We start from the raw sequence: 15,377 nt of genomic DNA, 5'->3' as shown, positions 1-15,377 counted from the left end.
ATTGTAATTATTATATTTACCTGATAAAAAAGTCTCAAGTAAAACCAAAACGCTTTTATGATCATAGTTTTATAATAATTTACGTGCTAAAAGCACAGGTAATGTTAAACAAGTGATCAGTAATTGTGTGGCTTACAGTGGTTACTCGTGTACATCTTATTAACAATTGTATAGGCAATATTGGGATATTAATATTCGTTTTATTAATTTTATACTACAATTTAATCGAGTATAAATCATAGATTGTAAAATAAATTGTAACATTTTATGTTCCCCAAACTAGTTAGTTGCCAAATAGCTGTAGAGATTTGGAAATAAATTTTACTGCTTAAGAAATGACATATGCAAATCATAAAATTACGCTTTCCCTTGTGCAAGAGGAACATACGTAAACTGCGTAAATCATCGAGAATGGGCAAGGGGCGGATGTTGCGTAATCTGCGTACATTCGTGTTGTTATTGATGGCGACATGACGTGAACCGTTAGACGGTGTTGTTACTGTGTTTGTAGTGAATTGTTTTAAAACAGACAACATATTTGTACTCCTTTAACTTGGATATTGGCACTGACTTCGAATCAGATATTTGTACCCTAAGTAAGCTGCCCTCCACAACGTTTTGGCGTTCTTTTAGAGTGATTGCAGGTATGTATAATCGACTGTAACTTTAAGTGAATTCAAACGAAATGTGCAACATTTATGTTTCATTTAAAACCGTTTTGCTGTATGTTAGCGGAGTCTACTGTATATGCGACACAACCCTTAAAGGAACATGCACCGTAAACACGCCTCCTGTCATCTCTGAGAATGTTCACGAGGTCTATTGAGAAAAAACACACACTAATCAGTTATCTTAGTTTAATCGATGCTTTTTGGTTTAGCTGTTATTGAGAATGCCGAATCATTAGCACGTCTGATTGCGCTTCTAGAATCATCAGAGAACATTCCCTGTTATTCTGGCTTTACATAACATAAAAACATCAAAGTATTTGATATTTTTCAAAGACCAAACACAACCCGTGGAATTTGACATCTCAAATTTTCAGTCTAAAGCCTGGCAATCAGATCCTTTAAAAATAAAAGTCAGTCAACCGAGGCCTTCATTTTTGGGCTCTCATGCCGTGTATTGCCTTTATATTGTATTAGACTGCACAGATTTGCTTAAAAAAACTAGACTGCTGTTTCCTTCTTACTATACTGATGTTGCCTCCAAATTGCTATTGTGATCTGGGGTGGATTTAACCAATAAGCGAGGTAAGCGGCCGCTTAGGGCCCCAAGAAATCTGGGGGCCCCCAATAAATATCTAAAAGTATAAATTAGGTAACACTTTATTTTGATGGTCCATTTGAATATTAGACTGTCTGCTTAATATCTGTTGATGCTGTTGCTAAACAGACATTTAACTGACAATAAGAAAGTTTGCAAGTACTGTACATGGCAGCTTACACAACCCTCACCCCAATTTACCAGTCTACTTATAATCTAATGAGAATTGGTTGGCATGTAGTTGCAATGTAGCTTAAATTCAACAAACGAATGATCAAAATAAAGCGTGACCATAAATGATACCTATAAACTATATACAATGTTGTTTTCTATCATATGTTGTATGGTGAGAGTCAAATAAAAGTTTAACAAAATTAAATATTATTTAATATCAAATAAAATGTAATATTATTATAATAATGTAATTTTATGTAATAATAATATTCTAAAATATTATTATTACATCTGCACAAATTGGTTCACCACCCTTAATCATTGAGAAGTGCAGCAGTTCAAAAAAAAAAAAAAAAAAAAAAAAAAAAAAATATATATATATATATATATATATATAAACATGTATTATTTTTTAGTTGTAGATTAATTTTATGAAAAACTAATAATTTAAAATGGATTGCATTAAGATTAAGTGTAGAAAAGAAGTTTAAGTGATATATAAAAAAGCAGCTAAATAAATAAAAATGAAATAAAAGTAGCATTTTAGGACTGTTGGGCCCCATGGCTGGAATTGCTTAGGGCCCCCAAATCTCTAAATCCGCCCCTGATTGTGATCAAAGCTTTAATTCAAAACCTTTTTAATAATCTAATAATGATCTAATAATGATCTAATAATAATCTAATTATGTGTTTTCTATCACCTTAGAAAAGACAGATTAATCTAATTCTAACAAATACTTCATTCAACAGTGTTGTTTTTTATGACTAATATTTGCTGTGAAATCTTTGGCGATTAGTATAAAACAACTGTGTATTGTTAATTAGATTTCAAGACCAGCCCGTCTGGCACCAGCAACACATTCAAAGTCACTTAAATCACCTTTCTTCCTCATTCTGATGCTCGGTTTGAACTGCAGAAGATCGTCTCGACCATGTCTACATGTCTAAATGCATTGAGTTGCTGCCATGTGATTGGCTGATTAGAAATTTGAGTTAACAAGTGACAGGTGAACCTAAAAAAGTGTCCGGTGACTGTATATAACAGTATATTGTTGTTACTGTGTTCGGCTTTACAGGGTTAATTTGTGTGAGACCTATAGCATATAATATTTGTTTTTCATCATGATTCAAATATATATATACATTTTTCAGAGCATCGTGAAGATGGGCTTCTTCACCCTCTTGATCAAAGCATCACTTTTTTCTGTGTCCGTTCTTGGGCAAACCACAGACGTTGAAGAGCTCGCCATCAAGAATGCAGACTTTGCTACACGGCTTTACAGCAAGATTGCTAGCTCAAGTGATGACAACGTGGCTGTTTCAACTCTCGGGGCTACCTTGGCGTTAGCCACATTAGCAGCCGGGGCTGGCGGAGCTACTCAATCCGAGCTGCTCCAGGGTATAGGAGTGGACTCCATGGTGAAAGATGGAGAGCCGGAAAGGATTCAGATACTACTCCAGAGGCTGAGGGAAGATGCTGCTCAAATCCAGGCCACCGGACTCTTCATCAAGCAGGACGTCATGGCAGATGACAGCTTCAGCAGCCAGGTTAAACAGTATTATAATGCAGATGTCCAGAATGTGAATTACGCCAATGGACAGCAGGCCAAAGGAAGTATTAATGATTATGTCAGAGGCCGAACGGGAGAAAAGGTCAGGGATGTGGTGGAGAATGTAGATCCACAAAGCATGGCGATGTTAATAAGTGCAGCTTTCTTCACAGGTAAGTAGAAAACAAAAACAAACGAGTATTTTCATTATTAACACTGCATCTTAAATGTTACAAATTAGCTTGTTTTCTAAAGAAATAAAGTACATTAAACTGCACATTACACAGCTGCTTCATAATGCTAATTTACTCATGCTCAGGCCTAGATCTGATGTAAAATTTTTGATGATTTATAGCTAAAAACATTTTCTTTAGAGATTTAAAAAGTCAACCGCTATTGGCACTTTTAGAGTTTTAGAGTAAAAATAAGGCATATACAGGGAAAACAAAGTGAATGTGGCTCCTGGTTTAACACTGAGGTCGTTCGAAGCAAAATTATTGATCAGTCTGAACAGTGTTGCATAATAATGCATGCACAAACACAAACGCACATGTGACCTGATGCCATAGTTCATTTATTTTTTGACTGCTGCATCTCATTTAAAAAAAAACTCGACACGACCTGGAAATCACTTTAAAACAGAGCGGACAAGTTTGTATAACAAAACCCAGCAAATTGCTGTCAAATACATTTTCTGCTAGAATTTTCCTTATTCTCTCCCTGGAACACATTTAGCACCCTGAATACAATCTCTACCAGACTAAAATGCATTTTTTACACCTTGTAAAGTTCATTTGACTTGGGGTTTTAATCAGCAATTGGGCGGGTTTTGCAACACAGAATCTGAATGAAAAGAATGAATGCTACAAAGATACTTGTTGCTTTGACAAAATGTTGTCACTGATGAACAACTTCATAGCTCAATGGTTGCACATGCTATTATACATACATGTGTGTGTATATATATATATATATATATATATATATATATATATATATATATATATATATATATATATATATATATATATATATATATATATATATATATATATATATATATATATATATATATATATATATATATATATATATACACACACACACACACACACACACACACACACACACACACACACACACACACACAGTTGAAGTCAGAATTATTAGCCCTCCTAAATTATTAGCCCCTGTTTATTTTTTCCCCAATTTCTGTTCTACGGAAATAAGATTTGTTTCAACACATTTCTAAACATAATAGCTTTAATAACTCATTTCTAATAACTGATTTATTTTATCTTTGCCATGATGACATCACATAATATTTTACTAGATATTTTTCAAGATACTAATATTTAGCTTAGAGTGCAATTCAAAGGCTTAATTAGTGTAATTAGGCAAGTTATTGTATAGCAGTAGTTTAATCTGCAGACGATCATATATATATATATATATATATATATATATATATATATATATATATATATATATATATATATATATATATATATATATATATATATATATATATATATATATATATATATATATATAGCTTAAGGGGGCTAATAATATTGAGCTATTAAAATAAGTTTCAAATATTTAAACCTGCTTTTATTCTAGCCGAAATAATACAAATAAGCCTTTTTCCAGAAGAAAAAATATTATAGATACACTGTGAAAAATTCCTTGCTCTGTTAAACATCATTCGGGAAATGTTTATAAAAAAAATTCACAGGAGGGCAAATAATTTAGATTTCAACTGATAATTGTTTTGAATAATCGTGATTACAATTATGACCAAATTAATTGTGATTATGATTTTTCCCATAATTTAGCAGCCCTAGTCTCATGGTTCGGTTCGGTTACAATTATCCTCCTAGGGCTTGAGTGTTCACATACGTGGACAGAACATTTTAGCTCTTAAGTGGCTATTTAAAATACTCTGAATGTTTTATATTTTGTTACAGACATACAGTGTCATCCTGCAACTGTTTTGCAGCATATGAAATGTCCCAAACACTATTTTTAACTGTCCAAAATGGGAGGAAATAAAGTTTTTACTCTCTGATAGTCAAAGCAAGTAAAAAAAAAAATGTCTACGTTAAATATACATTTAAACAAATCAGGAAAAAGTGTTTTATGTAAATTCAGACCACGAGTCCACATATATGGACATCATTTTTCTCTAAAAGTACATCGTATCAAAATATGATACTTGGGTTTTTATTCTAATTGGGTTCTAATAAGCCCAAATAGCAAAGAGAAATAAAAAATGCATGTAAAAAAACACCTTGGGCCTTATTATGCCATTGATTCAGTTCAATTTGATATCTTAGTGCATCATGGTGCATTGACGATGTTTATGTCACGGATTGGTCAGGCTCTCACGATCCCCACTCACGAAGATCACCATCACCTGACTTCTAATGAGCACACAGCTGCATCACATTCACGAGCACCAGATAAAAGCACAGCACTCCAGTCGCTCATTGTCCGGGCTCGTCTCGACGAAAGCGGACAACTGAGCGACCACTCAGCGTAGTCATCCTCAGCTAAAACAAACGCTTTCCTTACCTCTGTCTCCTGTCCGCTTCATAACAGAAGCCCGGACCCATAACGACGACAACATGAGCACCCCCGATCACTTTCAAGAGCTGGTGGACCAGTTGAAGCGGATTCTACAGCCACCAGCTCCACTTTCCAACGCACCACCAGCACCGAGCACTTCCGCCTCCACAGTTTCTTCTTCGGCCCTTCCTTCCAGTCCCATGGCCCGACCAGCGCCCTACTCAGGCGGAGCGGGGGAGTGCAATGGTTTTCTGTTACAATGTTCCCTCATATTCGAAATGCAACCTTCTCTATATCCCACAGATAAGTCAAAGATCGCCTACATCGTATCACTACTCTCTGGGCCTGCACTTAAATGGGCTGAGACGATCTGGAACCAAGCCGGGCCGGTCATGAATTCCATCACTACCTTCACGGAGTATTTCAAAGAGGTGTTTGGACGTTCTGATGGGGAAGTAGCCGCTGGAGAGCAGCTGTATCATCTAAAGCAAGGTACTCTATCTACACAGGAATATGCTCTCCGGTTTCGCACTCTAGCAGCTGCAAGTGGATGGAATGAGAGATCGTTGTTGACCACGTACCGGCTCGGCTTGGAACCCACTCTCCGAATCCAGCTGGCCACATTAGATGATACTATGGGTCTGGAGAGATTCATCCAACATTCTCTCCGATGTTCCGATCGTCTCCGTTCCTATCAACAGGACACCATCACCCCCTCGTCTGCACTCCTCCAATCGCCTGAGTCAACAGCCTCTCCAGAACCAGAACCCATGATAATAGAGTCTGGAAGACTGACATCAGCGGAACGACAGAGGAGGCTGACCCGGGGTCTGTGTCTATACTGCGGTGTCAGTGGACACACCCGTATGGAGTGTCCCCTTCGTCCCATTCGGACTTCAGTGAGTGTATTCAGTACGAATATTGAACAATGTAAACCACTTACTACCACCGTACAAATAACTACTGCCTCTATTTCTCTCCTTGTCACAGCCCTCATCGACTCCGGGTCAGCAGGGAACTTCATCTCCCAATCCCTCTGTCGTCAACTCCACCTACGTACTGAGGCGTCCTCGCATATATACCAGATACAACCGATAACCCAGTGCACTCGATCTTCGACCCGTATCCATCGACAATGCGAAGACATCCTTCTTCAAGTGGGGTTGTTACATCAAGAGAGGATTCAATTTCTGGTTCTGGAGGGTGCAAATATGGACATCATTCTAGGGCGCCCGTGGCTGGTGAAGCACGATCCCATCATCTCTTGGGGCACAGGAGAGATAAAGAAATGGGGATCTGGATGTACACCTACCTGTTTTCCAAATCTCCCTCTTCAAGGTCGGAACCCCATTTCTTTGTTTACAACATCGGTCGAGAGTCCTCCTGAGAAGCAGTCTATCCACATTCCTAAGGAGTACAGCTCCTTTCATGATGTCTTCTGCCCCAAGAGAGCTTCCCAGCTACCGCCGCATCGGCCATGGGACTGCGCGATCGACCTAGTTCCAGATGCCCAGTTGCCAAGAGGTAGGATCTACCCGCTCTCGCTTCCAGAGAATCAGGCAATGGAAGATTACATAAGGGAGGCTCTGAGTCAGGGGTACATACGTCACTCAAAATCACCAGCCGCCTCAAGCTTCTTCTTTGTGGCCAAGAAGGACGGAGGGCTGCGTCCATGCATCGACTACAGGGTCCTAAATAACGGTACAGTAAAATACCGATATCCCCTTCCTCTGGTACCAGCCGCTTTGGAACAGCTCCGAGAAGCTAAAGTCTTCACTAAATTGGACCTCCGCAGCGCGTATAATCTGATAAGAATACGTGAGGGGGACCAATGGAAGACAGCATTCGTGACCCCTACTGGCCACTATGAATATGAGGTCATGCCTTACGGTCTGGTCAACGCCCCCTCCGTATTCCAAAACTTCATTCATGAAGTCCTCCGGGAGTTTCTTCACCACTTTGTAATAGTGTACATAGATGACATCCTCATTTACTCCCGGAGTGAGGCCGAACATCGCCAACACGTTGCGGAGGTCCTACACACATTGAGAGAACATCACCTCTACCTCAAAGCGGAGAAATGCTCATTCCACCAGAAGTCGATTCATTTCTTGGGATACATCATTGACCAAACCGGTATACGTATGGATGGGAAGAAAATTGAGGCTGTTCTATCCTGGTCAGAACCCACTTCCATTAAGGAGCTCCAGAGGTTTCTTGGGTTTGCTAACTTTTATAGACGGTTTATCAAGGACTACAGCAGGATTACATCACCTCTCACTAATCTCCTCAAGGGTAAACCCAAAGGACTGGAGTGGACCAAAGAAGCAGCCGCAGCCTTCCGCCTTCTTAAGAAGGAGTTCACAAGGGCCCCACTCCTGACTCATCCTGACCCAAATCTTCCTTTCGTGGTGGAAGTGGACGCATCCACCACCGGCGTCGGGGCAGTATTATCCCAACATCATGATACACCGCCCCGACTGCATCCCTGTGCCTATTTCTCTCGGAAGTTGAGCCCGGCGGAGCAGAATTACAGCATAGGAGACAGGGAGCTTCTAGCAATCAAGCTAGCCTTGGAGGAGTGGCGTCACTGGTTGGAGGGAGCCAAACATCCGTTCCAGGTGATCACAGATCACAAAAACCTCCAATATATCAAAGAGGCCAAGAGACTATGTCCACGTCAAGCCAGATGGTCACTTTTCTTCTCACGTTTTGATTTCTCCATTTCCTATCGTCCAGGACCCAAGAATCTAAGAGCAGACGCTCTCTCTCGTTTACACGAGCATCACGATCATGAAGAACTCCCAACGAAGATTCTTCCCGAACACATCTCCATTTGTCCGATCACCTGGAACGCTCCTCCAGTCGTTGCCACTCCGGAAGCCCCTGCTCCGCCGGGATGCCCTCCTCATCGGCAGTTCATACCACCTGAACACCGGGTAGATCTGATCCACTCCTTACATACCTCGCTAGGCACTGGACATCCAGGGATCAACAATACTCTCTCGCTAGTATCCCAACGATTCTGGTGGCCAAACATGGCAAGGGATGTGAGGCAATATGTTCAGGGCTGTAAGGACTGTGCCCAATCCAAGAGCCCACGTCATCTACCCGCTGGAAAGCTCCATCCCTTGCCGATTCCGAACCGTCCCTGGTCACACCTAGGAGTGGACTTTATCACTGACCTCCCCTCGTCAGAAGGTAATACCTGTATTCTAGTCATCGTAGATAGATTCTCAAAGTTTGTCAAACTAATCCCTCTGAAAGGTCTTCCCACAGCCTTTGAAACAGCCGACAATATCTTTAATCAAGTCTTCAGGTCATTTGGTATTCCAGAAGATATTGTGTCGGACAGAGGTCCACAGTTCATCTCACGTCTATGGAAAGCCTTCTTCAAGCTCCTAGGTGTGGCCGTCAGCCTCTCTTCTGGATATCATCCCCAAACCAACGGGCAGACAGAGAGGAAGATTCAGGAGGTGGGACGGTTCCTGAGGACCTTCTGCAGTGGTCACCAGAGCTCCTGGAGCCAGTATTTGGGCTGGGCAGAATATGCCCAAAATTCACTGCGGCAACCCTCCACCGGACTCACGCCATTCCAGTGCGTCCTGGGCTGCCAACCACCGCTCTTTCCCTGGGATGGCGAACCATCTGATGTCCCCGCAGTGGATCACTGGTTCCGGGAGAGCGAGAGAGTCTGGGACGAGGCTCATCAACATCTGCAGAGGGCAGTCCGTCGAAGCAAGGTAACCGCCGATAGAAGAAGGTCTGAAGAACCCAGATACACACCCGGACAAAAGGTGTGGCTATCCACCCGGGACATACGCATGCGACTGCCCTCTCGCAAGTTAAGTCCCCGATTTGTTGGTCCCTTCACCATCGTGGAACAGGTTAACCCCGTCACCTACAAACTACAATTACCCTCTCACTACCGTATTCACCCTACATTCCACGTATCACTCCTGAAACCCTATCACGATCCTGTTCTTCCCTCCACAGAGCCTGACCACGAAGAGGAACCCCCTCCTCCACTGCTCCTAGAAGAAGGAGCCGTCTACGCAGTGAAGGAGATCTTGCGTTCCCGACGTCGTGGTGGCCAGTTGGAGTACCTGGTGGACTGGGAAGGGTACGGCCCCGAAGAAAGGACATGGGTTCCCAGAGCTGATATTCTCGATCCTAGTCTCATGGTGGAGTTTCATGAGAGCCACCCTGAGTTCCCAGCGCCTAGAGGCAGAGGGAGACCACCACGGCGTCGGAGGTGTCGGCCCTCAGGAGCGGGCCCTGGGGAGGGGGGTACTGTCACGGATTGGTCAGGCTCTCACGATCCCCACTCACGAAGATCACCATCACCTGACTTCTAATGAGCACACAGCTGCATCACATTCACGAGCACCAGATAAAAGCACAGCACTCCAGTCGCTCATTGTCCGGGCTCGTCTCGACGAAAGCGGACAACTGAGCGACCACTCAGCGTAGTCATCCTCAGCTAAAACAAACGCTTTCCTTACCTCTGTCTCCTGTCCGCTTCATAACAGTTTAACAATTTGATAAACAATTTGATATTTTACTTCTTGTATTGAAATTTGTCATTTATAAATATATTTATATATTATTTGTAATACGATTTTATCCTTTAATACAAGCGTACAGTATATGTACTGTACCTTTAATTTGACCTGCAGAAAGAAAACACTCTTTCTGAATCTATCAAACAAAACTCAAATACATGCACGCACAGACCAACATGAGCATTTAGAGCAAATAAACAAATGTAAATATTATCTTGCTTGCTTTTTGAGCACTGTTGCTGATCCTTAAACACCTATGATTGATCAAGCGCTCAACAGAAATGGCTGCAATTGGTTCTATCGGTCAAAACTCACTCTGCAGACATTCTCGTGTCTGTAGTAACGTTATTGTTGTAACAGCCGATAGATGAGATAAAATGTTACCCAAGAACATTACCTCCTTTCATTTTTTCCTAGCTAGGTTCTGATGTGCTTCCCTGTCAGTGAAAGACTGTCCAGCAAACTCACAAGCAGTGAATTGTGCACAGTTATCTGCTTTTTAAGAAGTTGGAGTGTTTTAGCTACTCACAGTCTCCTCCCTCACCATAGTAAGCTATCGCCATAGAACGCATATGTGATAAGTGACATCAGTAGGGCTACACAATAACCGGTTATGATTATTACTGAACTGATCCCAAATTGTTTGCGTCTGCATCGTGGTGCATTGAAGAAACAATTCATTTTGACAACACTAATATATATATATATATATATAAATATTAGTTCAACAAACTACTGGCCGCAGGTCCAAGCTGGAAGGAATAAGTCAATAGTGGACAAGCAAATATTCCAGATATCAAGGTAGTCTCTTGATCTTTAACAGGTCAGTGGCTGCAACCATTCAACGCAACCTTCACCCAAGAAGACAGATTCTATGTGAACAAGTATAACATTGTGCAAGTGCCCATGATGCTCCGTTCTGGAAAATACTACCTGGCATATGACCCCAGATTTAAGGTTGGCATTCTGAAGCTGCCCTGCGAGAACGGCATTGCCATGCTTGTTCTTCTTCCGGATGAAGATGTGGACTACACCTACGTTGATGAATCCATGACTGGTGAAGTGTTTCGTGGATGGGTTGCGAAGCTGAAAAAGACGTGAGTCATGTAATCAGTCTCTCACATTTTCATAAATCCATGTGTTTTTTTTAATGACTCAAATCTCCATCAAACTCATGCTGTGCAGCCAAAGTGAACAATCATCCTGTGTTGAGAGTTTATATTTCTCCTTTAGAAACATACCATTTCTAAGACAAATTTCTGTTGATTGCTTAAATATCCATTATGTGTCTCTCATCAGGAAGCTGGAGATTCAGTTGCCCAGATTTTCACTGAAGCAGTCCAACTCACTCAGTGTGAGTCTGCCGAGTCTGGGTGTTAAAGAGATCTTTGGAAACACTGCAGATCTTACTGGTATCAGCAGCAGTGAAGGCCTGAAGCTGTCAGAGGTGTGAGGTCTTTCTAATAATACACAAAGACTGTTGAAGGTTTTTCATGTCATTCTTAATGCATACTGTACATCTACCAGTTATTTGCACCATCAGTTTAATTAAATGTTTTCCAAGCATCAAAAAATATATTTCTTTTCTACACATTAGAATGTATCCTGTTAATCTCTTATGTTTTTGGTTTTGGGTTTGTTTTGAGCATGATTTTCATGTATATTTATCATTGTTTACAGAAGAAACTCTTTCTGTGTAACATTAGTTACGATATAAAAAGTCTTCAGGCATTTAAAACTAGTATTTTGCAGCATATTACAAGCCTCTATTTAAGTCAACCCTAAGTCTATTTAAGTTAAAAAATATAATAAATATTAAAAGATTGTCATGCTGAGTGATGGTGGAACTTTATTTCACCAATATTTTGACAGTTTATTTTCATATTTATCAGACACTTTATTTGCATTTATTGTGCTTTCTATGTATATAAAATCACTTTTATTCCATAAACCGATATGGACATTTTGTATTTGACCCATATATACACTACCTTTTAGGGTCAGTAAAATTTATTTTAATATGAAAAAAAAAAACACCTGTAATATCCCTTTAACAGGCATTGTAACTACCTGGGGTGTGTTTCCGAAAACCATCGTTAGCCAACTAATGTTGCAAGGTCCATCGTTACAAACATAGTTTGTTGATTTGGTGTTTCCCAAATTCATTGTTCCAATGAACATTCACAAACTGTCGCAAACTTGTATGTTTGCAACGACACTTCTGGAGCTGTAGTTACTGTAGAAACATAGTTCCTGGCTGTGTTCCATTCCCAGTTATCCCCCCCTATGCCCTATTCAGAACATTCTTACATTTAAACAATGATTAAAAAAAAAAAAAAAAAAGCATTAAAGTCATCTCTCTTAGGTGTAATTTGCTTTCAAAATATTGTTACAGTTCAGTTTTAGCGATTTTTCACTGCGATCTGTTTACAATTGCGTTGCCTTCGTAGTGCACGTTGACAACATTGATGTCATTTTGAACAAAGCCGTGGCTTATGACAAAAGCTATAGGTGACCTATTATTTAAAAGCGGAATTTATGTTATGTCTCCAAAGCTTGTGAAAACAAAAAACATAGCATACGTTAATGCTTTTAATTTATAGTAGGTTATTTATTACTGTATGTGACATGAGCCTGTTGGTTAGAACATTTCTGCAGTGGTTTGCATGTATCAAATGGTAAAAGTAGACTTTTCAAAAAATACAAAATAAATAAACAATATCCTACTTAATAATAATAATAATAATAATCATGATCAATAGTATTATTATTAAAGTAGGGTTTTTTCATTTCCTAAAAAATATAAAATTTTCTTTCTTAATAAATAGCTTCTTTATTTATTTATTTATTTATTTATATAAGATATTATAATATGTGTTCGCTTTTGTAAGTGCTTTTATGTTTCAGAATAGAATTTGGAATATTGGAAAGCGAGTTCATGTTTTCACCAAAACTAATATTGGATATTTTTTTCAATGCGTGTGCGTGTAAAACAATATAGTGTGCACAAAAAATTATGGTTTTTTTTTTTCTAAAGAAGTTGTTACCACCCCGTTTTGAGCATCATTATGGATGTTTCATGTTATAACTAACGTGGTTCAAACAATGAATCTGCGACAGAGAAACTATGGGTTTTAGAAACACTCGTCACTACATTGTTTTTTTCCCAAACAATGCATCGTACTATGATAGTTCAGCCATGAGTTATGTCGTTGTTTTGGGAAACACATCCCTGGTTGATGTTTTGTGAATGGGTTATCATTAAAAACTCAATTAAAACAAAACTAGTTTAGAGTGGTGTCTGAAATACAATTTAACCAAAGAAAGAAATGAAATCATTTTCCCAATGCGCAAGTTCAAGGGAAGTTGTGAAATCCCTGCTGAAAAAAACGTACTCTGTCTACCATGATGGTAGAAATAATTTAAAAAACATATAATAATACAGAATGCACTGACCAATGTTGCTTAATTCCAGGTGGTACAGAAGGTGGCTGTGGATGTGGACGAGTCTGGAGGCTCACTGGCAGAAGCTTCCAGTAATCTCTTCATGAATCCTCTTCCTCCCAGGCTCACTTTCAACCGACCCTTCATTTTTGTTGTCTACCATGAGGCCACAAAATGCATCCTCTACATTGGACGTGTGGTCGACCCAACTAAGAACTAATTAGAGAAACTACCAATGGTGTATTTACAGTTGTTCTCAATCCAACATCCATTTGTTTTGTTTGAATAACCAAATATTAATAGTGTTTTAAAACAATTAATATCAAGATTAACCTTTTAACTGTTTCAATATTAATTAATTAACATTAAGTAGCAGCATAAGATAGTCACAATCCAATGTTTGCTAGCAAAGTAAATGTATAGTGTACTTAATGTGGAGTGTAACTTGTATTTCTTGTGCGCTGTCAGTATTTTAAGAGCCAGTTCAAAAGCAAATCATTAAAGCACGTCATATTCAACATGAATTTTATTCATTGGGTACTAAGATGTTGGCGTTAATCAATCAGGTGCTGGGTGGCACCAGGCACAATCTCATTGGTGGAATGGGATGGAGAGTTCCAAAACTCTTCAATCATAAAAATACATAGTGCTTCTTTTTCTCTTAGCCACTTCAAAAATATAAAACAGAGAATTTTGCAAAGCATGCTATAATACAAGAAACAAAATAATGAGGCAGTAAATTAAATACATTCAATTACTCCTCAACTCTCGGTTTCATTTTATGATGTATGGTGTGAGATTTTGTTTGATTGTTTTTTTTTTGTATGAAATAAGGCAGAGATGGATCAATGCAGACCTTAATTGATGCCCCAGCACATCTTAAGCCTTTTCTGGGATAGAAGAGAGAATGGACACATCAAAATGGAGGGACACTGCTGTGCTGCTGCTGCAGAATGAAAAGTCTTGTAAAAGGGGCTTTAAGTCAGAAGGCAAAGTGGTAATCACTCTCTCCCAGACTGCATTCCAAATGAATTCGACTTCCGCTGTCTGTCGAACACAAACAGAAAGACAACATAAGATCAGTCTTGCTGAATTACTTTCATGCATAGTAACAAAATATTCTCTTTCCACAATGACCAGGGCAAATTTGCATTGTTAAGAAAAAAAAAGCTTAAAATAAATAAAAACATTACAAACATGTATTATAGATCCCGTTACCCCACACTAAATCCTTTAAATGTTCAGCATTATTCAGAACAGAAAGAAATGTATGTAAAACAAACTGGAATGTTTAATCATATTTACTTAAAACTAAAATAATAAAAGCCTAAACAAATTTTTTTAAAGGAACACCTTCAAATATTTGGGCCTCTGGAAGCTTGAAAAAAGGAATACACCTTGCAAAAATATGTGTAATTTTGGTTGTGATTCAGCTCTGCATGCACACAATGAAATTATATATAAATATATATATATATATATATATATATATATATATATATATATATATATATATATATAGTTGAAGTCAGAATTATTAGCCCCCCTGAATTATTAGCCCCCGTTTATTTTTTTTCCCCAATTTCTGTTTAACGGAGAGAAGATTTTTTTTAACACATTTCTAATCATAATAGTTTTAATAACTCATTTCTAATAACTGATTTATTTTATCTTTGTCATGATGACAGTAAATAATATTTTATTAAATATTTTTCAAGACACTTCTATACAGCTTAAAGTGACATTTAAAGGCTTAACTAGGTTAATTAGGTTAACCAGGCAGGTTAGGGTAATTAGGCAAGTTATT

At 38.9% G+C, this 15,377-nt stretch overlaps 2 protein-coding genes across 3 annotated transcripts in view; one reads left to right on the top strand and one right to left on the bottom strand.

Annotated features, from left to right (window-relative positions):
* Window positions 1-426: 426 nt before the first annotated feature.
* On the top strand, window positions 427-14,088 carry serpina10a (serpin peptidase inhibitor, clade A (alpha-1 antiproteinase, antitrypsin), member 10a). The gene is made up of 5 exons (XM_056481106.1): window positions 427-644; window positions 2,593-3,163; window positions 10,950-11,223; window positions 11,426-11,573; window positions 13,602-14,088. The coding sequence occupies exons 2-5, from the start codon at window positions 2,605-2,607 to the stop codon at window positions 13,788-13,790; spliced, it is 1,170 nt and encodes a 389-aa protein (XP_056337081.1). The 5' UTR covers window positions 427-644; window positions 2,593-2,604; the 3' UTR covers window positions 13,791-14,088.
* The window catches only part of ppp4r4 (protein phosphatase 4, regulatory subunit 4), a 39,325-nt gene continuing 38,026 nt past the window's right edge, over window positions 14,079-15,377 (bottom strand). For both annotated transcript variants that reach the window (XM_056481104.1, XM_056481105.1), the window contains one exon: window positions 14,079-14,617. In XM_056481104.1, the coding sequence (XP_056337079.1) occupies window positions 14,572-14,617 (46 nt within the window). In that variant the 3' untranslated portion in view covers window positions 14,079-14,571. The remainder of the gene's footprint in view (window positions 14,618-15,377) is intronic.

Source organism: Danio aesculapii, chromosome 20, assembly GCF_903798145.1.
Source record: "Danio aesculapii chromosome 20, fDanAes4.1, whole genome shotgun sequence".
Lineage (NCBI taxonomy): Eukaryota > Metazoa > Chordata > Actinopteri > Cypriniformes > Danionidae > Danio > Danio aesculapii.
Note: the sequence above shows the minus strand (reverse complement) of the source record. Positions and strands in the feature narration are given on the sequence as shown.